The 24,201-nt window shown below is 33.9% G+C and overlaps 1 protein-coding gene across 1 annotated transcript in view; it reads left to right on the plus strand.

Annotated features, from left to right (window-relative positions):
• The window catches only part of LOC101901412 (glycoprotein 3-alpha-L-fucosyltransferase A), a 37,704-nt gene extending 13,761 nt beyond the window's left edge, over positions 1–23,943 (plus strand). Inside the window, exons 2-6 of the mRNA XM_059128919.1 lie at positions 17,673–17,845; positions 19,370–19,965; positions 20,025–20,256; positions 21,018–21,201; positions 21,262–23,943. Coding sequence (XP_058984902.1) covers positions 17,760–17,845; positions 19,370–19,965; positions 20,025–20,256; positions 21,018–21,201; positions 21,262–21,777 — 1,614 coding nt within the window. The 5' untranslated portion in view covers positions 17,673–17,759 and the 3' untranslated portion in view covers positions 21,778–23,943. The remainder of the gene's footprint in view (positions 1–17,672; positions 17,846–19,369; positions 19,966–20,024; positions 20,257–21,017; positions 21,202–21,261) is intronic.
• Positions 23,944–24,201: the final 258 nt, after the last annotated feature.

The following is a 24,201-nucleotide window of genomic DNA, read 5'->3' on the forward strand; positions in this document are numbered from 1 at the left end:
AATTTAAAACACCCTAAAAAGCCCGAAATGTCAATATTTAAGAAGTTATGGCCATTTTAAAATACCCTATTTTTCCTCCTTGAGAAACTGCAATTTTAAATACCCTAAAAAGCCCGAAATGTCAATATTTAAGGAGTTATGGCCATTTTAAAATACCCTATTTTTCCTCCTTGAGAAACTGAAATTTAAAATACCCTAAAAAGCCCGAAATGTCAATATTTAAGGAGTTATGGCCATTTTAAAATACCCTATTTTTCCTCCTTGAGAAACTGAAATTTAAAATACCCTAAAAAGCCCGAAATGTCAATATTTAAGGAGTTATGGCCATTTTAAAATACCCTATTTTTCCTCCTTGAGAAACTGCAATTTAAAATAGGTTAAAAAGCCCGAAATGTCAATATTTAAGGAGTTATGGCCATTTTAAAATACCCTATTTTTCCTCCTTGAGAAACTGTAATTTAAAACACCCTAAAAAGCCCGAAATGTCAATATTTAAGGAGTTATGGCCATTTTAAAATACCCTATTTTTCCTCCTTGAGAAACTGAAATTTAAAATACCCTAAAAAGCCCGAAATGTCAATATTTAAGGAGTTATGGCCATTTTAAAATACCCTATTTTTCCTCCTTGAGAAACTGCAATTTAAAACACCCTAAAAAGACCGAAATGTCAATATTTAAGGAGTTATGGCCATTTTAAAATACCCTATTTTTCCTCCTTGAGAAACTGCAATTTAAAATAGGTTAAAAAGCCCGAAATGTCAATATTTAAGGAGTTATGGCCATTTTAAAATACCCTATTTTTCCTCCTTGAGAAACTGCAATTTAAAATAGGTTAAAAAGCCCGAAATGTCAATATTTAAGGAGTTATGGCCATTTTAAAATACCCTATTTTTCCTCCTTGAGAAACTGTAATTTAAAATACCCTAAAAAGCCCGAAATGTCAATATTTAAGGAGTTATGGCCATTTTAAAATACCCTATTTTTCCTCCTTGAGAAACTGCAATTTAAAATAGGTTAAAAAGCCCGAAATGTCAATATTTAAGGAGTTATGGCCATTTTAAAATACCCTATTTTTCCTCCTTGAGAAACTGAAATTTAAAATAACCTAAAAAGCCCGAAATGTCAATATTTAAGGAGTTATGGCCATTTTAAAATACCCTATTTTTCCTCCTTGAGAAACTGAAATTTAAAATACCCTAAAATTCCCGAAATGTCAATATTTAAGGAGTTATGGCCATTTTAAAATACCCTATTTTTCCTCCTTGAGAAACTGCAATTTAAAATAGGTTAAAAAGCCCGAAATGTCAATATTTAAGGAGTTATGGCCATTTTAAAATACCCTATTTTTCCTCCTTGAGAAACTGAAATTTAAAATACCCTAAAAAGCCCGAAATGTCAATATTTAAGGAGTTATGGCCATTTTAAAATACCCTATTTTTCCTCCTTGAGAAACTGAAATTTAAAATACCCTAAAAAGCCCGAAATGTCAATATTTAAGGAGTTATGGCCATTTTAAAATACCCTATTTTTCCTCCTTGAGAAACTGCAATTTAAAACACCCTAAAAAGCCCGAAATGTCAATATTTAAGGAGTTATGGCCATTTTAAAATACCCTATTTTTCCTCCTTGAGAAACTGCAATTTAAAATAGGTTAAAAAGCCCGAAATGTCAATATTTAAGGAGTTATGGCCATTTTAAAATACCCTATTTTTCCTCCTTGAGAAACTGAAATTTAAAATACCCTAAAAAGCCCGAAATGTCAATATTTAAGGAGTTATGGCCATTTTAAAATACCCTATTTTTCCTCCTTGAGAAACTGCAATTTAAAACACCCTAAAAAGCCCGAAATGTCAATATTTAAGGAGTTATGGCCATTTTAAAATACCCTATTTTTCCTCCTTGAGAAACTGCAATTTAAAATAGGTTAAAAAGCCCGAAATGTCAATATTTAAGGAGTTATGGCCATTTTAAAATACCCTATTTTTCCTCCTTGAGAAACTGAAATTTAAAATACCCTAAAAAGCCCGAAATGTCAATATTTAAGGAGTTATGGCCATTTTAAAATACCCTATTTTTCCTCCTTGAGAAACTGCAATTTAAAACACCCTAAAAAGCCCGAAATGTCAATATTTAAGGAGTTATGACCATTTTAAAATACCCTATTTTTCCTCCTTGAGAAACTGTAATTTAAAACACCCTAAAAAGCCCGAAATGTCAATATTTAAGGAGTTATGGCCATTTTAAAATACCCTATTTTTCCTCCTTGAGAAACTGCAATTTAAAACACCCTAAAAATCCTGAAATGTCAATATTTAAGGAGTTATGGCCATTTTAAAATACCCTATTTTTCCTCCTTGAGAAACTGCAATTTAAAACACCCTAAAAATCCTGAAATGTCAATATTTAAGGAGTTATGGCCATTTTAAAATACCCTATTTTTCCTCCTTGAGAAACTGCAATTTAAAATAGGTTAAAAAGCCCGAAATGTCAATATTTAAGGAGTTATGGCCATTTTAAAATACCCTATTTTTCCTCCTTGAGAAACTGCAATTTAAAACACCCTAAAAATCCTGAAATGTCAATATTTAAGGAGTTATGGCCATTTTAAAATACCCTATTTTTCCTCCTTGAGAAACTGCAATTTAAAATAGGTTAAAAAGCCCGAAATGTCAATATTTAAGGAGTTATGGCCATTTTAAAATACCCTATTTTTCCTCCTTGAGAAACTGCAATTTAAAACACCCTAAAAATCCTGAAATGTCAATATTTAAGGAGTTATGGCCATTTTAAAATACCCTATTTTTCCTCCTTGAGAAACTGCAATTTAAAATAGGTTAAAAAGCCCGAAATGTCAATATTTAAGGAGTTATGGCCATTTTAAAATACCCTATTTTTCCTCCTTGAGAAACTGCAATTTAAAACACCCTAAAAATCCTGAAATGTCAATATTTAAGGAGTTATGGCCATTTTAAAATACCCTATTTTTCCTCCTTGAGAAACTGCAATTTAAAATAGGTTAAAAAGCCCGAAATGTCAATATTTAAGGAGTTATGGCCATTTTAAAATACCCTATTTTTCCTCCTTGAGAAACTGCAATTTAAAACACTCTAAAAATCCTGAAATGTCAATATTTAAGGAGTTATGGCCATTTTAAAATACCCTATTTTTCCTCCTTGAGAAACTGCAATTTAAAATAGGTTAAAAAGCCCGAAATGTCAATATTTAAGGAGTTATGGCCATTTTAAAATACCCTATTTTTCCTCCTTGAGAAACTGCAATTTAAAACACCCTAAAAATCCTGAAATGTCAATATTTAAGGAGTTATGGCCATTTTAAAATACCCTATTTTTCCTCCTTGAGAAACTGCAATTTAAAACACCCTAAAAATCCTGAAATGTCAATATTTAAGGAGTTATGGCCATTTTAAAATACCCTATTTTTCCTCCTTGAGAAACTGCAATTTAAAACACCCTAAAAATCCTGAAATGTCAATATTTAAGGAGTTATGGCCATTTTAAAATACCCTATTTTTCCTCCTTGAGAAACTGCAATTTAAAACACCCTAAAAATCCTGAAATGTCAATATTTAATAAAAAGCCATTTTAAAATACCCTATTTTTCCTCCTTGAGAAACTGCAATTTAAAACACCCTAAAAATCCTGAAATGTCAATATTTAAGGAGTTATGGCCATTTTAAAATACCCTATTTTTCCTGCTTGAGAAACTGCAATTTAAAATAGGTTAAAAAGCCCGAAATGTCAATATTTAAGGAGTTATGGCCATTTTAAAATACCCTATTTTTCCTCCTTGAGAAACTGCAATTTAAAATAGGTTAAAAAGCCCGAAATGTCAATATTTAAGGAGTTATGGCCATTTTAAAATACCCTATTTTTCCTCCTTGAGAAACTGCAATTTAAAATAGGTTAAAAAGCCCGAAATGTCAATATTTAAGGAGTTATGGCCATTTTAAAATACCCTATTTTTCCTCCTTGAGAAACTGCAATTTAAAACACCCTAAAAATCCTGAAATGTCAATATTTAAGGAGTTATGGCCATTTTAAAATACCCTATTTTTCCTCCTTGAGAAACTGCAATTTAAAACACCCTAAAAATCCTGAAATGTCAATATTTAAGGAGTTATGGCCATTTTAAAATACCCTATTTTTCCTCCTTGAGAAACTGCAATTTAAAACACCCTAAAAATCCTGAAATGTCAATATTTAAGGAGTTATGGCCATTTTAAAATACCCTATTTTTCCTCCTTGAGAAACTGCAATTTAAAATAGGTTAAAAAGCCCGAAATGTCAATATTTAAGGAGTTATGGCCATTTTAAAATACCCTATTTTTCCTCCTTGAGAAACTGCAATTTAAAACACCCTAAAAATCCTGAAATGTCAATATTTAAGGAGTTATGGCCATTTTAAAATACCCTATTTTTCCTCCTTGAGAAACTGCAATTTAAAATAGGTTAAAAAGCCCGAAATGTCAATATTTAAGGAGTTATGGCCATTTTAAAATACCCTATTTTTCCTCCTTGAGAAACTGCAATTTAAAACACCCTAAAAATCCTGAAATGTCAATATTTAAGGAGTTATGGCCATTTTAAAATACCCTATTTTTCCTCCTTGAGAAACTGCAATTTAAAACACCCTAAAAAGTCCGAAATATCAATATTTAAGGAGTTATGGCCATTTTAAAATACCCTATTTTTCCTCCTTGAGAAACTGCAATTTAAAACACCCTAAAAAGCCCGAAATGTCAATATTTAAGGAGTTATGGCCATTTTGAAATACCCTATTTTTCCTCCTTGAGAAACTGCAATTTAAAATAGGCTAAAAAACCCGAAATGTCAATATTTAAGGAGTTATGGCCATTTTAAAATACCCTATTTTTCCTCCTTGAGAAACTGCAATTTAAAACACCCTAAAAAGCCCGAAATGTCAATATTTAAGGAGTTATGGCCATTTTAAAATATCCTATTTTTCCTCCTTGAGAAACTGCAATTTAAAACACCCTAAAATGCCCGAAATGTCAATATTTAAGGAGTTATGGCCATTTTAAAATACCCTATTTTTCCTCCTTGATAAACTGCAACTGGAAACACCCTAAAAAGCCCGAAATGTCAATATTTAAGGAGTTATGGCCATTTTAAAATACCCTATTTTTCCTCCTTGAGAAACTGCAATTTAAAATAGGTTAAAAAGCCCGAAATGTCAATATTTAAGGAGTTATGGCCATTTTAAAATACCCTATTTTTCCTCCTTGAGAAACTGCAATTTAAAATAGGTTAAAAAGCCCGAAATGTCAATATTTAAGGAGTTATGGCCATTTTAAAATACCCTATTTTTCCTCCTTGAGAAACTGCAATTTAAAATAGGTTAAAAAGCCCGAAATGTCAATATTTAAGGAGTTATGGCCATTTTAAAATACCCTATTTTTCCTCCTTGAGAAACTGCAATTTAAAACACCCTAAAAATCCTGAAATGTCAATATTTAAGGAGTTATGGCCATTTTAAAATACCCTATTTTTCCTCCTTGAGAAACTGCAATTTAAAACACCCTAAAAATCCTGAAATGTCAATATTTAAGGAGTTATGGCCATTTTAAAATACCCTATTTTTCCTCCTTGAGAAACTGCAATTTAAAACACCCTAAAAATCCTGAAATGTCAATATTTAAGGAGTTATGGCCATTTTAAAATACCCTATTTTTCCTCCTTGAGAAACTGCAATTTAAAATAGGTTAAAAAGCCCGAAATGTCAATATTTAAGGAGTTATGGCCATTTTAAAATACCCTATTTTTCCTCCTTGAGAAACTGCAATTTAAAACACCCTAAAAATCCTGAAATGTCAATATTTAAGGAGTTATGGCCATTTTAAAATACCCTATTTTTCCTCCTTGAGAAACTGCAATTTAAAATAGGTTAAAAAGCCCGAAATGTCAATATTTAAGGAGTTATGGCCATTTTAAAATACCCTATTTTTCCTCCTTGAGAAACTGCAATTTAAAACACCCTAAAAATCCTGAAATGTCAATATTTAAGGAGTTATGGCCATTTTAAAATACCCTATTTTTCCTCCTTGAGAAACTGCAATTTAAAACACCCTAAAAAGTCCGAAATATCAATATTTAAGGAGTTATGGCCATTTTAAAATACCCTATTTTTCCTCCTTGAGAAACTGCAATTTAAAACACCCTAAAAAGCCCGAAATGTCAATATTTAAGGAGTTATGGCCATTTTGAAATACCCTATTTTTCCTCCTTGAGAAACTGCAATTTAAAATAGGCTAAAAAACCCGAAATGTCAATATTTAAGGAGTTATGGCCATTTTAAAATACCCTATTTTTCCTCCTTGAGAAACTGCAATTTAAAACACCCTAAAAAGCCCGAAATGTCAATATTTAAGGAGTTATGGCCATTTTAAAATATCCTATTTTTCCTCCTTGAGAAACTGCAATTTAAAACACCCTAAAATGCCCGAAATGTCAATATTTAAGGAGTTATGGCCATTTTAAAATACCCTATTTTTCCTCCTTGATAAACTGCAACTGGAAACACCCTAAAAAGCCCGAAATGTCAATATTTAAGGAGTTATGGCCATTTTAAAATACCCTATTTTTCCTCCTTGAGAAACTGCAATTTAAAATAGGCTAAAAAGCCCGAAATGTCAATATTTAAGGAGTTATGGCCATTTTAAAATATCCTATTTTTCCTCCTTGAGAAGCTGCAATTTAAAACACCCTAAAAAGCCCGAAATGTCAATATTTAAGGAGTTATGGACATTTTAAAATACCCTATTTTTTCCACCTTGAGAAACTGCAATTTAAAACACCCTAAAGAGTCCGAAATGTCAATATTTAAGGAGTTATGGCCATTTTAATATACCCTATTTTTCCTCCTTGAGAAACTGCAATTTAAAATAGGCTAAAAAGCCCGAAATGTCAATATTTAAGGAGTTATGGCCATTTTAAAATACCCTATTTTTCCTCCTTGAGAAACTGCAATTTAAAACACCCTAAAAAGCCCGAAATGTCAATATTTAAGGAGTTATGGCCATTTTAAAATACCCTATTTTTCCTCCTCAAGAAACTGCAATTTAAAACACCCTAAAAAGCCCGAAATGTCAATATTTAAGGAGTTATGGCCATTTTAAAATACCCTATTTTTCCTCCTTCAGAAACTGCAATTTAAAGCACCCTAAAAAGCCCGAAATGTCAATATTTAAGGAGTTATGGCCATTATAAAATACCCTATTTTTCCTCCTTGAGAAACTGCATTTTAAAACACCCTAAAAAGCCCGAAATGTCAATATTTAAGGAGTTATGGCCATTTTAAAATACCCTATTTTTCCTCCTTGAGAGACTGCAATATAAAATAGGCTAAAAAGCCCGAAATGTCAATATTTAAGGAGTTATGGCCATTTCAAAATACCCTATTTTTCCTCCTTGAGAAACTGCAATTTAAAACACCCTAAAAAGCCCGAAATGTCAATATTTAAGGAGTTATGGCCATTTTAAAATACCCTATTTTTCCTCCTTGAGAAACTGTAATTTAAAACACCCTAAAAAGCCCGAAATGTCAATATTTAAGGAGTTATGGCCATTTTAAGATACCCTATTTTTCCTCCTTGAGAAACTGCAATTAAAAATAGGCTAAAAAGCCCGAAATGTCAATATTTAAGGAGTTATGGCCATTTTAAAATACCCTATTTTTACTCTTCGAGAAACTGCAATTTAAGACACCCTAAAAAGCCCGAAATATCAATATTTAAGAAGTTATGGCCATTTTAAAATACCCTATTTTTCCTCTTCGAGAAACTGCAATTTAAAACACCCTAAAAAGCCCGAAATGTCAATATTTAAGGAGTTATGGCCATTTTAAAATACCCTATTTTCCTCCTCCAGAAACTGCAATTTAAAACGCCCTAAAAAGCCCGAAATGTCAATATTTGAGGAGTTATGGCCATTTTAAAATACCCTATTTTTCCTCCTTGAGAAACTGCAATTTAAAATAGGCTAAAAAGCCCGAAATGTCAATATTTAAGGAGTTATGGCCATTTTAAAATACCCTATTTTTCCTCCTTGAGAAACTCCTATTTAAAACAACCTAAAAAGCCCGATATGTCAATATTTAAGTAGTTGTGGCCATTTTAAAATACCCTATTTTTCCTCCTCCTCAGTATTTTGGCATTTTTCTTAGTAACGATTTCAAGGTCATTTGATATCATTCTACACATCACACATACATTTTTTATGAAAATATCAAACCTTGATGGAACACCCATCATGTGTACAAACTGCACCCATTTAAACTTGATCCATTAGTGGTTATCAATCAATACCATCTCTCTTGTTTAGAACATGCATAAACATAACACAAAACATGACTAATAATGACATTATGTTTATATTTTTGGGTTACATGCACATACCCCTTCCCCTCAAACGCCCATACATACACACAACACATTAGTTTGCTATTATCATTGCGTAGTACCACAATTACCCTTGTCCGTCCCCTGTACTCAGAGATAATTACTTGCTTTTATTTTAATAACCTTTACTTCTCATTTCTCTATTTCCTTTCTATGCTCTTGTCACATTATCAGCCGTGTGTAATATTTTTTTTGTTTTTAATTATATTTTCCATCATTATTTTCGATTTCAATAGCTTTATTCTTCTTCTTCTTTATGATATATAAAGAACACTTGCTCTTTCCAATAAGACCAACAACAATGTGTCAAATGGGAAACACAAATACTCAGTCTATTGGCATGCCAACAGCTGAGGCCTTGTGTTCTCCCCCGGTATTACCAACAGTACTGCCTCGTAACGGTTTACTCACAACATTGCTCACTCACTCACAAAATTACCATTAAAGGTTATCAGAGTTTAAGATGTAATGGAAAACAGTGGGAAAAAAGAAACAACAAAAAAATTAGAACAATAACAATATGTTAAGTACAGGGTACTTCATAATTCCCCTCGCCCACTTCCTTTTATCATTTCTCTTCCCTATTTTCCAGCTCTTTTGGCAAACCCCCACAGAAGACTCTTCTCTTTAATATGATTTTTTATTTTTATTTACTCTCAAAGAGAGGTTGAGGGATGGTAACTGCGGCACATGTTTTTTTCGTTGCTTTTCTTTTTTGCTTATTGTTGTTGAAGTGTTTAGAATAAAATCAACAAAAACAACAACAACAAAATTCTTTATGCATTATTGAAGATGTAAGCTGACGAGAAGACAAGTATAACAAAGGACATGAAAAAAATAACAATAAGGGGGAGCCTAGCAAACCTTTCGCCCGCATTGATGACACGGGGGCAACATCTCAAGAGTGGTAGCGTAATTTCTTACCTCTCTATCTGTCTTCCGAAAGTTGAGTTCTCTTGAAGGACACTTTATTTTGCTGAGGCACTTGACTTGATCTAATGTTTGTTGGTAGGTAGGTATTATTGTTGTTGTTGCAGATATGGTGTTGTTGTATTGTGTTGTGTGAAAGAATTTATTGTTTGTCGAATTCTGTATGAGTAGAGAGAAAAGTTTTAAATAGAAGTAAAGAAATGTAGTTGTATGTGGGTGTGTGCGTGAGATGACTGCTAACTTCCAAGGCTTTGTTTACATCTTTCAGTTATTTTTTCTATTCCATAAAAAGACATCTTGACACTATTTAATAAAAATAACGGTTTTTCTTGCAACTCATGGTGAAGGAATGGCACTAGAATCAATACACTCGAGAAAAGTATGGTAAAGGAAGGAAAATTATTGGGACGTATACGTTACGTACACATGTAGGGATCTAACCATACGACACAGTGAATAGGAAAATCTTAACAACCTCCGATTGGTGTCGTATAAGAAATCTTGTAAAATTGTACGTATTTTTGAAAAACAAAAAATTTTGACATTTCAATGTTCCCAAGCGTTGATGGATCTACCAGTATTCTTTTAACCATACGACACCGCCGACAGCAAGGACTAAAAATCAACCTTTTTGCCATGATAAAATAATGCAGCCAAACGAATTAACACAGCTGCTGGTACAAAGATCTGTCAAACCATTTTAGAATCTAATTTTTTAAATGAAACAAGTAAAAAAGTAGTAACTTCGGCCGGGCTGAACTTTTACTACTCTCCACCACCTCTTCCACCTCTTGAGACATTTCAAAAAATTACGAAAAATACCGTTTAAATTACGCGTTTTTTGCGGGAGCTATGCGAAAACGTGGACCTCCATACGAAATTTTTAGACATAGGTTGTGATACCCATTACAAACTTCGAATACGAAATTGTAAGCAATTCGGGTGAATGATTTCGCTAAAATCATCAAAATACCGAATATCCGGAGGTACCCTTATATGGGGGCTATACGAAAAAGTGGACAGACATGTTCCATTTACGAACTTAACCTTCCTACGCGCAAAATACACATGTGTGCCAAATTTTAGCCTTCTGTCTCAATTCGTTCGAAAGATAGCGTGATTACAGCAGACAGGCGGACAGACAGACGAACATCGCCAAATCGTCTTAGAATTTACTCTGATTCAGAATATAAATACTTTGTAGGGTCTATTATGAATATTTCAAGGTTTTAGAAACGGAATAACAAAGCTAATATACCCTCCATAGAATGGTGGAGGTTATAAAAATATTCCATTTTTTATAGTTTTTTATAAAAAACCTAACAAACTCCATTCGCGTCGTATAAGAAAACTTTTCCTATATAAATCTAAAATTTTCTCATGAATTATTTGACTCTGGACCCCAGCAATACTTGGCAACAGCAGCTTTTCCAAAACAGATGTGGGTTGGGTAAATAGATTAGTTTTTTTTTATATTTTTCCGTAGACTCTTAACAATAGATAGTTAATAGCAGTAGTTCAATAGTAATTTTTATTTAAACAATTTTTTTCGGGGTTTGTATACTTGGAGCCTGAATTTTGTCAGGCTTTGAAAGAATACCTAATTGAAATGCGTTCCGGTTTACTTAAACACTTCTCCTATTGGAGTAAATAGACTCATATATATTAATTTGGAGAGAGGGAGCAAATATTAAATATGAGAGAGGGAGCAAATCTCATCAGCACTCTCTTTGTTTTTATTTCATAAATTATCTTTGTTATTATTCCCAATTACCATTACCCTTTCAATGCAAATAGAACAAGACGAAAACAATTCCAAGGCATCATGTTATCATTTCATAGTACATAGAGCAATGTTATAAAAAAGAAGAGGAGTGGAATAAGCAATACTGCTACTTGAATACGCACAATGGCCACCAAAAATTTCGGAAACCAATCCGTTGGACTATTGTGTCTGGAGTATTTTGGAAAGCAAGATTGGCACTAAAAAAATAGTGTCGATCACCTCAAGCAAACGCTTCGCCGGGAATGGAAAAAAATACCGCAGAGCAACATTCGGGCCGCGTGTGACGGTTTCGTTGGCCATTTGAAGGCCATAATTCGTGCCAAAGGTGACCAATTCGAACAAATCTAAACTTATTCTAAAATTTGATGCCCATTTTTTGCTTTCATTCAATTAAATTTAATTTAAAAAAAAATTAATAATTATGGCTATTGACTTTGTTGCAGTTTTTTTATCTCACCCTGTATATATTCTTTCTTGTGTCTAAAATTATTATTTCGATGAGTCAAGAACGGAATGACGAACTTAATATATCCTCCATACTATGTATGGTGGAAGGTATAAAAATGGATTGATATTACCTATTTGGCAAATGAGGTTACCTTTTTAATTCTACAGGGAATTCATTTATTTGTTTGATAATGATAGGTTGCATTTTAATATTTAAAATATGTCCCATAGAGTTATGAAATTTTTTCGAAATTTATCGAGTTCCATTTACCTTACATTGCACGTATGTGTGTGCGCGTGTGTGTAAACAAAAGATGCGATTGTATGTGAACATTATGCACCTACCACTCACTCACTCACTCATTCAGCGTTTGAGGAGCTCCTTTATTTAATTTATGCCGCTTGTCGTTCTCAACGTCCTACAATCAAAAATCTATTGACACACATAATCTTCTGTTCTTCTTTGTTCCCGCTTCCATTCTCTCCCGTCGTCGTCCAAAGCTCTTGCATATCCTTTTTCTGCATTATAATGACTTCTATTTGGCTTTTGTCGTCGTTCCTCCTCTATTTTTTTCGTAGCAACACACAAACATGGCCTGGCTGGCTGGTTGTCTGTCTGCCTACTCGTTTGTTGCTGTTGTCGTTCTTTTTTTTTTGCAAATATTGTAAATACCCCAAGTCCTGCGATAAGATATCTTAACATGTTGAAGTGTAAATATTGTCATATGCAAAATTAGTTTGCATTTGAAAGTGAGGAGAGCCGTTAGAGAGTGAGTGAGAGAGAGTGGGCCCGGGGTGTGAGTATAATGTGATGAGAACATAATGTATGCAGCAATCACAACTTTAGCCTGTGGACAAAGAGCACGAAGAAAGAAAACAAGAAAAGTGTGATTACATGTGTGCGTATGTGTGTGGGTGTATGAAAGTGTGTGCTCCTCCAATAGGGGAAAGCTAAATAAAGCCCCACTCATCCCACACATCATTTGTGTTGAATTGAAAATTGCTATGACGCCGACGGACAAAGGCAACATATTTACCAGAAACGAAAGGGAACACTGGAACAGCTTTAATCCATAATGATGTTTATGAAAAGGATAAAAAGCGGTGTTCGTTCGCTTTTTTCTTCTCTGTTTTGTTTTTGGAGAATCTGCATTGCCAAGATATAGGTTACACAGTTTCACATTTCCTTTTGTGTTTTGTTTTCTCCATACCCCACACCCACCCATGGGAACGGCTACTTGTGGCCTGAATGTTTAATAAACATTTGTCATTCTCACTTTTTCCCCTCCCCTTAAAATCTTGGTTTGTTTGACTGGCTGACGGACTGAATGGATGGATGAATGGATGGTTGGTTTGCTGGCTAGCTGGCGGCATGTGTGTAAGCAGGGCGTTTTATTGTTATACGTTTCCTTTCCTATCATTTCAGGCTAAGAAATTATTGGGTAATGCTCACAATAATGACTATGCATTCAGCGAAGCTGAATAACAATTTTCCTTAAAGGAAAAACCCATATTCAGGTTGGATGAACTAAATATAGTGAATGGAATACCTACACAAAGAAAGGCTGACGGAATGCCTTTGAGGGAAGTTTCCGCTTTGTAAATTATGTTTTTTTTATAGAAAAACACCAATGAATTTAGGTCCAAGAAAATTTCAATTCGAATATCTGAACAATTTTTTATACCCTCAGCCATATGGCTAGAGAGGGTATGATACGAAAACTGCAACAAAGTCAAACGCCATAGTTTCTACATTTTTTTTTTTTAAATTTTATCGAATGAAAACAAAAAATATCGGAAATAGCATCAAATTTTAGAATAAGTTTAGATTTGTTTGAATTGGTCACCTTTGGGACGAATTATGGCCTTCAAACGGCCAATGAAACCGTCACACGCTGCCCGAATATTGCTCCAGAATATTTTCGCGATAATATTTGGCATTTATTCTGATGCCACGGTGGATTAATACGAACGGAGAGCGACCATCGGCTGTGTATGGCAGCCCACACCATCATCATGGCCGGCGCTTGAGTTCTGGTGGCCAACCGAAGGTGCACATTTTCAGCTGACTGACCTCTTTGGCAAGTAAACACGATCATTTTGTTTGTTTACATTGTTCGGCTGGACAACGAAAGTTTTCTCATCGGAGACCACCAAACCATATTCGGCAGTTCACCACTTTCGGCCAAGCGAAGCAACTCTTTAGCTCTTTTGAGTTTATTTTCGTTCCGTTGCGGTGTAAGTTCTTGCACTTTTTGAAATTTCAATGGCTTTACCTCGAGCTCATTTTTCAATGTTTGTCGAATGGAATATTGCGATATGTTCAGCTCACGAGCCATCTTTCGGCCACTGCGACGGGGGTTTCAATCAGGTCTCTTCTTTATTTTTCGAACCATTTCTGCTGATGTTGCTGTTTTCTTTCGTCCACTTCCTTGACGTCGGGCTACGCTGCCAGTATCACACGCTGATGGTACGGGACACAGAAGATTTATTCACATTTAAATGCTGGATGGTGTGCTCTAACGATAGCCACTTGTGGTTTTCCAGCAAAATATAAAGAAATCACACTATCACGCTTGAATTCCATCACAAATAACTGTTTTTCGGGAAAATTCTCACCAAAATGCTTTCGTATGCTTGTAAGCAATATAATGATCTGTCACTGGAATAATTTTTAAAGCTGTCGGACGAGTGGCTTAGAAATGACAGCAGTCTGAAGTTGGTTGTAGATTTTTCATCTCACCCTGTATTATTAAATATTAGTATATGACCCAACTCCCACAACAATTAAACGCAAATTGTTCGGGTATTTTTTTTTTCGCCATAGTGCCTACGAATTGCGATATGTTTTTTATTTATTTTTTGTTCTTCCCGCTCTTAGATCATTAATTTCCATTATGATGGTTTATTTTCTCTTACTCTCTCTCCCTCTTTCTTCCTTTCTCTGCAATGACTAACTCCCACCAATTGTAACGGTTGCCCTTTAAGACTTTGTTTTGTTTACTCCCATAAGAAATGCCAAGAAACCTGGAACGCATTTCAGTTAGGCATCCTTTCGAAGACTGAAAAATCCCAGACCAAAGTATATAAATCTCCAATCAATTGTTTATAAACTTTATATAAACAAATCTATATTTTAATATCTGTACCAAGCTCTTACACTGTTGACTTTTTCTCTCATTCGTTCTCTATTAAATAAAAAACTGCCAGCCTTTGTAACGGTTCCCCTTTGTTTTGCTTACTCCCTTAAGAAATGCTATGAAACCGGGAACGTATTTTTTTGAGGTATGCCTTTCTAAGGCTAACTTCACACTGCAAACTTCAAGGCACACAAACTCCAAAGAAAGTGTTTGAATAAAACACTGCTATTTTTCAATATCTTTTGTTAGGAATTTAAGGCAAAATTATGACAAAAACAAATCTATTTACCCAACTCACATCTGTTGTGGAAATGCTGCTGCTTTTGTCGCTGTGTTGTTGATGGCAAGCAATGCCATGGCCCAGAGCCCAGTAATTCATGAGGGACCATTTAGGCAAAGTGTGCTTGTACTTCAAACCGTGGCGTTGTCTATGCGTATATCAAGAGTAAATAATCGTAATAACAACAGCAACAACAACACTGGATATATAGAATTGTTTTCCAAATTTGATGTCACAAAACGCCCCATTTAACCAAAATTACTTTGGACACACACATATACTCACACAGAAATCACCAGCAAAATAATAAATAAATCGAAGTGTTGATTTTTTACACACGTAGCTTTGTTTCAAAATAAATCATACAATATTTTATTTTTTTATCATTTTGAAAATACACAGTTTTTTATTCTTGTATTGAGTGCGTAGTTGAGCGGTTAGTTATTTTTGGTGCAGTTTATGTTTTAATCAGTTGCGGGAAATTGTCTATGTGGAGAATGTTAACTGAAATTTGAAGAAATTATTTATTTGAACAATTGACCTAATGGAAATAAGGTGTTTTAAAAAAATACAAAAAAAGACAAAAAATAAGAGAGATTTTAATGTTATAAATAAATTTAAATACAAATCAATAGTATGTCAATTTAAAACCACTGGGTATACTAAATCCGGGAAACAGTGATTTTTTTAAAGTATTTTTGTTGTTGCTATAAATTTAGATTATTTGGTGACCAAAAGTGAAAACCGAAGGAGGATAATTTCTTTCACTTCCCACTCCTCTTAATTCAATTTATTGTGGAAAATTTCAACAAAATATCAAAATTAACCATGAAATGAAAAAGTGAAATTAAATCTTTTTATAAATATATTTTATATCATATTTTATTTTTACTGGGTGAGATGAAGGAACTGCAACCAACTTCAGACTGCTGTCATTTCTAAGCCACTCGCCCGACAGCTGTTTTAAATTATTCCAGTGACAGCTCATTATATTGTTTACAAGCAAACAAAAACATTTTGGTGAGAATTTTCCAGAAAAAAAGTTATTCGTGTTCGGAATTCAAGCGTGATAGTGTGATTTCTTTATATTTGGCTGGAAAACCACAAGTGGCTATCGTCAGAGCATTTAAATGTGAATAAATCTTCTGAGTCTCGTACCATCGCTCGTTATCGTCATACTGGACGGAAGAAAATAGCAACATCAGCATAAATGGTTCGAAAAACAAAGAAGCGACTTGATCGAAACCCACTTCGCAGTGGCCGAAAAATGGCGCGTAAGCTAAACATATCGCAATATTCTATTCGGCAAACATTGAAAAAATGAGCTCGGGGTAAAGCCATTGAAATTGCAAAAAGTGCAAGAACTTACACCGCATCAGAAATAAAATAGACTCAAAAGAGCTAAAGAGTTGCTTCGCTTGGCCGAAAGTGGTGAACTGCCGAATTTGATTTGGCGGTCTCCGATGAGAATACATTCGTTATCCAGCCGAACAATGTAAGCAAACAAAATGATCGTGTTTGCTTGCCAAAGAGGTCCGCTGAAAATGTACACCTTCGGTTGGCCAACAGAACTCAAGTGTCGGCCATGGTGATGGTGTAGGCCGCCATAACAGCCGATGGTCGCTCTGCGCTCGTATTAATCGACAGAATCAGAATAAATGCCCAATATTATCTCGAAAATATTCTGGAGGGTGTACTGAAGCCTTGGGCACGCAAACATTTTGGCCGCAGACCTTGGACATTCCAACAGGACTCAGCACCATTGCACTCAGCAAACGCCACTCAAGAATGCTTACAAAATGGGGTTCCTCGCTTCATTTCCAGCGCAAAATGGCCAACAAAATCTCCGGATACCAATCCGTTGGACTATTGTGTCTGGAGTTTTTTTTTTTTGGGAAAGCAAGGTTGGCACTAAAAAATATCAAAGTTTCGATCACCTCAAGCAAGCGCTTCGCCGGGAATGGGCCAAAATACTGCAGAGCAACATTCGGGCAGCGTGCAACGGTTTCATTGGCCGTTTGAAGGCCATAATTCGTGGCAAAGGTGACCAATTCGAACAAATCTAAACTTATTCTAAAATTTGATGCTATTTCCGACATTTTTTGCTTTCAATCAAAAAAATTTAAAAAAGAAATGTAAAAATTATGGCGTTCGAATTTGTTGCGGTTTTTTTATCTCATCCTGTACATTCTCAGGTTTCTTCAGCACAGTGACCTTAAGTGTAATTTATTACAGAATATTTTTTCGTTGGTAGAGGGACACCTCTTCCCTGAAGGGGAAAAAATACCCTTAAATATTATTTATTATATATTGAATATTTGTAGCATTCCAGATATGTCTACGGTAGAATTAATAAGGTAACCTCATGCAATCATATGTTTATTTCTAATTCAAAGTCATATTTGCCATATAAACCAAGCAGAGAACCTGTTTTCTAGGCGGTACACTATTTGCAGAGGTAAATTACAGAAAATGCAGAACTGGATATACGATTTTGAATAAAGATAACCTTCTTAATTCTACCAAGTACATAACTATTATAGTTACAAATGTTAATATTGGCATAGTATGCATTATAAATTTACGCTAACATTTTCAATAAATTACATAGGGCACTAATTTTTATTTTAATTTTCCACCCTCTATTTTCAGATAAAAATGTTTGCGAGACTTAAATAATAAAAACACAAATTTCCACATCAAAAAACAACAACAATTTGGTTTCATCATCAGCTAACAATGAGACGTCCAAAGATATCTTTAAAAAAGTATTTTTACTTTACAATAATATGTGCGTTATTGTTGATATTTTTATATAATTTTAAGTAAGTATTTCATATTGTTAAATTTATAAAAAAATTGCCATTCATAAAAAAGAAATAGTTAGAAGTTTAGAAGATAAATTATACAAATATGGCCTAAAAATCACCACAAGCGCAAAAAACACAAAAAACCAAGTTGAGAACAAGAATGATGTTGTCATTCCGTTTTTAAATGTCCAAAAACTTTTCTTCTTTAAAAATTTCTAAATTAACAAGAAATATCCTTCACGTTAGCTAATGTGTAGTACACTTCAAATCTCATATGTAGAGTGTGTTCAGTGATTTCCAAAAGTCCATTATGTGACACTGGGAAGCCACACACAGAAAAATTGCACAAGCATTTTTTTAGCTCAGGAGAGAGCGTATGCAAAAGAGATGATTCTGATCTGTTATCGTACATAAATAATAATAATAATTCATAATATCTTTCATGAACTGAAGAGAGCAATGATCCTATTTACACTTAATCCGTCTAGAAAGGCCAAAAACGTTTGTTTTCTTTAAAAATGTCTATATTACCCATGAATGTCCACGTTAGCTAATGTGTAATACACTTCAAATCTCATCTTTAGGGTGTGTTCAGTGATTTCTTAATGTCCGTTATGTGACACTGGGAAGACACACACAAAAAAACATTAATGAGAATTGTTGTAAAACACAGGAGAGAGCGTAGGCAAACGATAAGATTCCCATCTTTTCCCGCATATAAACACAAATATTTTTCATGAAATGAAGAGAGCAAATGTCTATTTTACCAATGAATATTCCCGCCAGCTAATGTGTAATACACTTCAAATCTCATCTTTAGGGTGTGTTCAGTGAATTCCTAATGTCCGTTATGTGCTTTACAAACTAACCACACTCAAAGTGGTAGTGGTTGAAGTGTCGTACACACTATCAATATCAATAGTAAATTTATGAATTTCTAACCAATTGGAACGTTGTTCATATATAATAAAACCAGTGGATATCACCCGTCAATTCCACCGTCATGAGAAAGGTTTTGTGTTCCCAGTAGACACTGGAGACAAAAGAGATGATACGTCTCTATTTTCTTCCAAAAAATCAGATATCTTTCATGAAATGGAGAGAGCAACGATCTCGTTCATGTTTACTTTTGTGTTTCATATTTGACATGCTTGTTACAAGACAAATGAAGCACACTTAAGTGGTGTACACACTTTCAATCAAATGTATGAATTTCTCACCAACTGTACAACGTTTCGGTAATATAATAAATCGAGTGTATATGAACTGTCAATTCCATTGAGAATGTGTCAAATGAAATCCCTTGGATTTATAATATGTAAACATGCTTTGAATGCCAGACATAATACGACCATCCCACATTCCATAAAACATTAAAGGGGAAATCCGTCTTGTTTACAAAAACAGACCCCAAAACAATGCTGCTGCGGTAGTCATCTATCTTATCTCAAAAACATATATTTTATCTTATCTCTCTTTTAATTATTCGCTAATAATTATTTTTCTCTTCCCTGACAACCAAACCAATAAAACAAACAGAGAACGCGATGTATGGAAATCAAAAAATTCCGCACAATCATCATCTTCATCACTGCTGCAGCAGCAGCAGCAACATCATCAACAACACCTTGAACCAAATCCAGGCGAAGAATATAATGAGAAATATGATGACGATGATACGGACAAGCCGACGGATGGGGAAAATGCTAAAGTTACAACAACAAAAACCACACACACAGAATCCGATCAACCGGACAGTGAACAGCATCAATATCAGCAGCAGCCACATTCGCAGCAACAGCAATCGCAGTCATCAAATGTGTTGCAATCGCCACAACAACAGCAGCAACAACAACAAAATCCTATAGCTTCCGATAATATGGAACCATTGCCACGACCATGGTTCTTCAAAAATGGCGACTACTATCCCAAGCCCGCAAAAATACCCAAAAAACGTCGTGGCAAAAAGGCCCATTTGCAGGGTTCGAAACTGTTTCCCTACCAAGATCCGCACAGTGATCGCATTGTAAATCAATTGATGTATGTACCAACCAATTATGAGGAAATCAAATCCAGTGGTAAATTAAAAACCATACTGCTGTATAATGGCCTGGGGCCATGGAATGTTAAAGCCGGTAGGTTAAGTTGAGTACACATTAAGAGTTTTATTTTTAATGTTGGCTTTTTCGATTAGGTCGTGATGTCTTCCTACGCTCAAAGTGTCCCGTGGACACATGTACCATAACTGCTTCACGCGATCAAGCCAACACAGCCGATATGATCTTGTATAAAGATCATTATATACCCACGGGTATAAGACGGCCGGCGAACTCTAGACAGGTCACAATGTTGTATCATTTGGAGTGTCCGTATCATACGCAAAATGTTAAAGTACCGGATGCGGTAAATTGGACGGCAACATATAGGTAGGGGGTGATATTTTCTTTAAGACAATCCACATGGTAGAATTAAGAAGGTAGACCGAAATTCGAAATTTTAAATTTGAAAATACGTTTTTGTCAAATGTATATTTATAAATTCATTGTACGTACACAAACGAGAGATGGTAACCCTATTTTTATGCAGTGAAATTTGACAAGCAAAATTACAGAAAATGCAGAGATGGGTATGCTTTTTTGAAATGACTTTACCTTCTTAATTGTACCGTGACATAAAATTTGAAAAGTATGAATGTGGGAGTACATAAAAGGCTTTTCTGACTGTCTTCAGTTATTGGCTGGCTTCTCCGTAGAGGAACAATGAAGTTTTAGGTTGACTTAGTTCGATTTTGGTCCTAAGCTCCTTTGTTCTTTTTCGAAGAAACCAGCCAATGACTTAAGTTAACCAAAAAGTGTTTTATGTATTCTCACCTTAAATTCATTATCCATATCCATGTAGAATTAAGAAGGAAAGGTCATGCAATCATATGTTCACTTTTTTTCAAAATTATTCATTTGACAACATCTCATTGTCAAAATATAAATCCATTGCTCATACACAAACCCGAGATGGGAACCCATTATTATCCAGTCAAAGTTTGACGATTTTTATTTTAGAAAAAAAAATGCAGAGATGGATATGCCTATTTAAAATGACGTTACCTTCTTAATTTTACCATGTAAACGTCTTTAGATAAATAATTATTTATTTATAACCTCACTTTTTCCCCTGAACATAACCTCACTAGGCGTGACAGTGACATAGTGGCGCCCTATGAAAAATGGCAATACTACGATGATCGAGTCCGTCAACAGGAGCAAGACAGAAATTACGCTGCCAATAAAACGAAAAAAGTTGCCTGGTTTGTGTCAAATTGTGGTGCCCGAAATGGACGCCTGCAGTTCGCCCATGAATTGGGTAAATACATTGACGTAAGAATGAGACAAATACCTCCATATTCTTATTTAACAAACATATCCTACTTCCCCCAGGTTGATATCTATGGAGCCTGTGGCAATTACAAATGTTCCCGCGTCAATGCTGACAAATGCTTCGAAATGCTCGATCGAGACTATAAATTCTATTTGGCATTTGAGAATTCAAATTGTCGCGATTACATTACGGAGAAATTTTTCGTTAACGCTTTGAATCGCAACATTTTACCCATTGTTATGGGTGCACGACCCGAAGACTATGAAGTTAGTGCACCACAACGATCGTATATACATGTCGATGAGTTTGCCTCAGCTTCCGAATTAGCCGATTATTTGCACATACTGGACAACGATGAAAAGCTATACAACTCATATTTCAATTGGAAGGGTACGGGGGAGTTTATAAATACCTACTACTGGTGTAGGGTGTGTGCATCGCTGCACGATGAGGAATCGTTAAAGAAGCCGCGTTGGTATACCGATGTCAATGATTGGTGGCGCGGTGCTGGTGTTTGTACAAATGGTTCATGGCGTAATTTTAAGGCACGCAAAGATGTAATTACAGATGATTAAAAGCGGGACATACAATGAGGATTGCAATGGTGGTAAGTGATGATGATGATGAGATCGACTGATAAATGTTTTGTGGGGCGAAAAAAAAGAGTCTTTGTGCTGTTATAATCAAATCGAAATGATACAAACCCCCTATTATAAGGACCCCCCCCCCCCCCCTGTAGTAAAACCAAAAAAGAAGAAGCATACAAATCTAGTTATTTTTACCAAAAAAAGAACACAAAAACAAAGAAAAGTTATGTAAAAAGAAAAAGCAAAAAAAGAAAATATTTTAATTATAAGTCCAGAATTTTAAATTTTTAGTTAAAAGAATTTCCCAATCCAATCCCTTTTCTCTATTTCCAAATTACATTCCTTCTAATATGTTACGCATGGTTGGTGCGCCTTGTGACCTTGAAATACCAATAACATTGGCGAAAATTCTTTAGATTTGTGTTATCTTGTGTGTACCCGTCTTTACATGCTAGCATATGTTTAATGATTTCTATGTTTGGCTTTTGCCCAGATATTGTGTTTTTTTATCTTTTCGGAATCCATTGCTGTTACCTATTCACGTTAGCTAGTGTGCACCCCACCTTATAAATCAGCTATTGGGTATGTTCAGTGATCAAGACATTTGGGAACACTTTGCTCTGAACCATTCATGTTAGCTAGTGTGTACCCTACTTTTATTATAAGCTCTGGGGTATGTTCAGTGACTATTGAAAATGCTTTACATAAAAACATATTGTTAAGACCACGGTTACGTTCACATTGAAACAAATTTCCGCTATAATTGATTTATCATAAACAAGATTGTCCCTAAACATGATCATTCATGTTTTGTGTTTAAGCAAAGCAGCCCTCGTTTTATTGAAATTTTTTAATCTAACCTGTTATCCAACCTAGCGTTTTGTATTCTGTGACCCATTCATGTTAGCTAGTGTGTATCCCACCTTACATGTCAGCATTTGGGTATGTTCAGTGATTATTGAATATGCTAGCTTCACATTAAAGGATACTTTCAAGACTAATGATAGGTTTACATTAAAACATATTGCGTTATAATTGGTTTATCCTTAATAATATTGTCCTTAAACAGGATCATTCATGTTTTGTGTAAAGCAGCGCTCGTTTTATTGAAATTTTATCATGAATCTAAGCGGCTAGTCAACTTAGCGTTTTGTATCCTGTGACACATTCATGTTATTTGTGCTGACATGTAAGCATTTGGTTGATTATAGAATATGCGGAATCCCGAATCTAAGCTAATATTCAACCTGGTGTTTTGTATTCTATGAACCATTTATTCTAGTGTGTACCCTACTTTATATATCAGTTCTTGGGTATGTTCAGTGACTATAAATATGCTTTGTAAAGCCATGTGGTCACACAACAAGTTAAACCAAGGCGCTACGGCCAAAAATTGTTCGAGTTTTGCAAATTGTCTGACTTTGTTTTTAAAATCAGTAAACCCTCAAAAAAAAAAAAAAAAAAAAAAAAAAAAAACATGAACCTTAAACGCACACAATAATTTTTAAACAAAAAAATTAAAATACATGACTGACGAAAAACCACATCCCCAAACCAATTTATTTTTAATGAATTCCATAACTTTCCAATTTTATATTTTTTTCTTTTTAATAAAATATAAATGTTTCTGTAAATAGCTTCTATGAAAAACAAAATCTAATGCGGCTGGTTTATGCTTAAAATTAGAGTAACAAAAAAAAAAAAACAACAAGTACCAAAAACAAGAAAAATGCATTCAACAAAACTTTTTTGTAGAAAAGAAAGCTTTTTTAAATTACAAAAAATAAAAACAGAAAAAAAATGTATGAAAGTTAGTATACAAGATTGTTTATTACTTTTTTGGTACCGACGGCAGCAGAATTTGCAAAATTATATTAAGAATTTTTTTTATTGAAAAACCCCTAAACTTTGAGGTTATGGCCATAACCTTAAATAATTTTGGTTATGTTTATTTTAGCAAAATGAAAATAAACTCCAGCTTCTATCTGCTGCCTTCGATCTGTTTAATTCATTTAAGTATCGAATCAATCAAATACTTTCTCTTGCAACACTCGCATATTTAACAACAACAACAAAAAAATAATATAATACAAAAACTCTCTTTTTTATACAAAAGAAAAACAACAAATGTAATTAAACAAAAAACAAAACAAAAACGTATTCCTAACTATGTTGTATTATACTAAGTTAATTAAAATAAACAAATATTTTTTGTATAATTTTTAGCCATGTATTTTGTTAAATATTAAGTAAAAAAAGATATACTACACTACTTTTTTATTTGTAAGCATCTATATCTTTTACTCTAAGTTGATTTAGTTTTTGTGTACAAATTTATTTGTTCTCTATTATTTGTCATCGTGTCCTTGTCGTTTTTTATATATAAATTTAAAGCAATAGTCAGTTTTATAT

Source organism: Musca domestica, unplaced genomic scaffold, assembly GCF_030504385.1.
Source record: "Musca domestica strain aabys unplaced genomic scaffold, Musca_domestica.polishedcontigs.V.1.1 107, whole genome shotgun sequence".
Lineage (NCBI taxonomy): Eukaryota > Metazoa > Arthropoda > Insecta > Diptera > Muscidae > Musca > Musca domestica.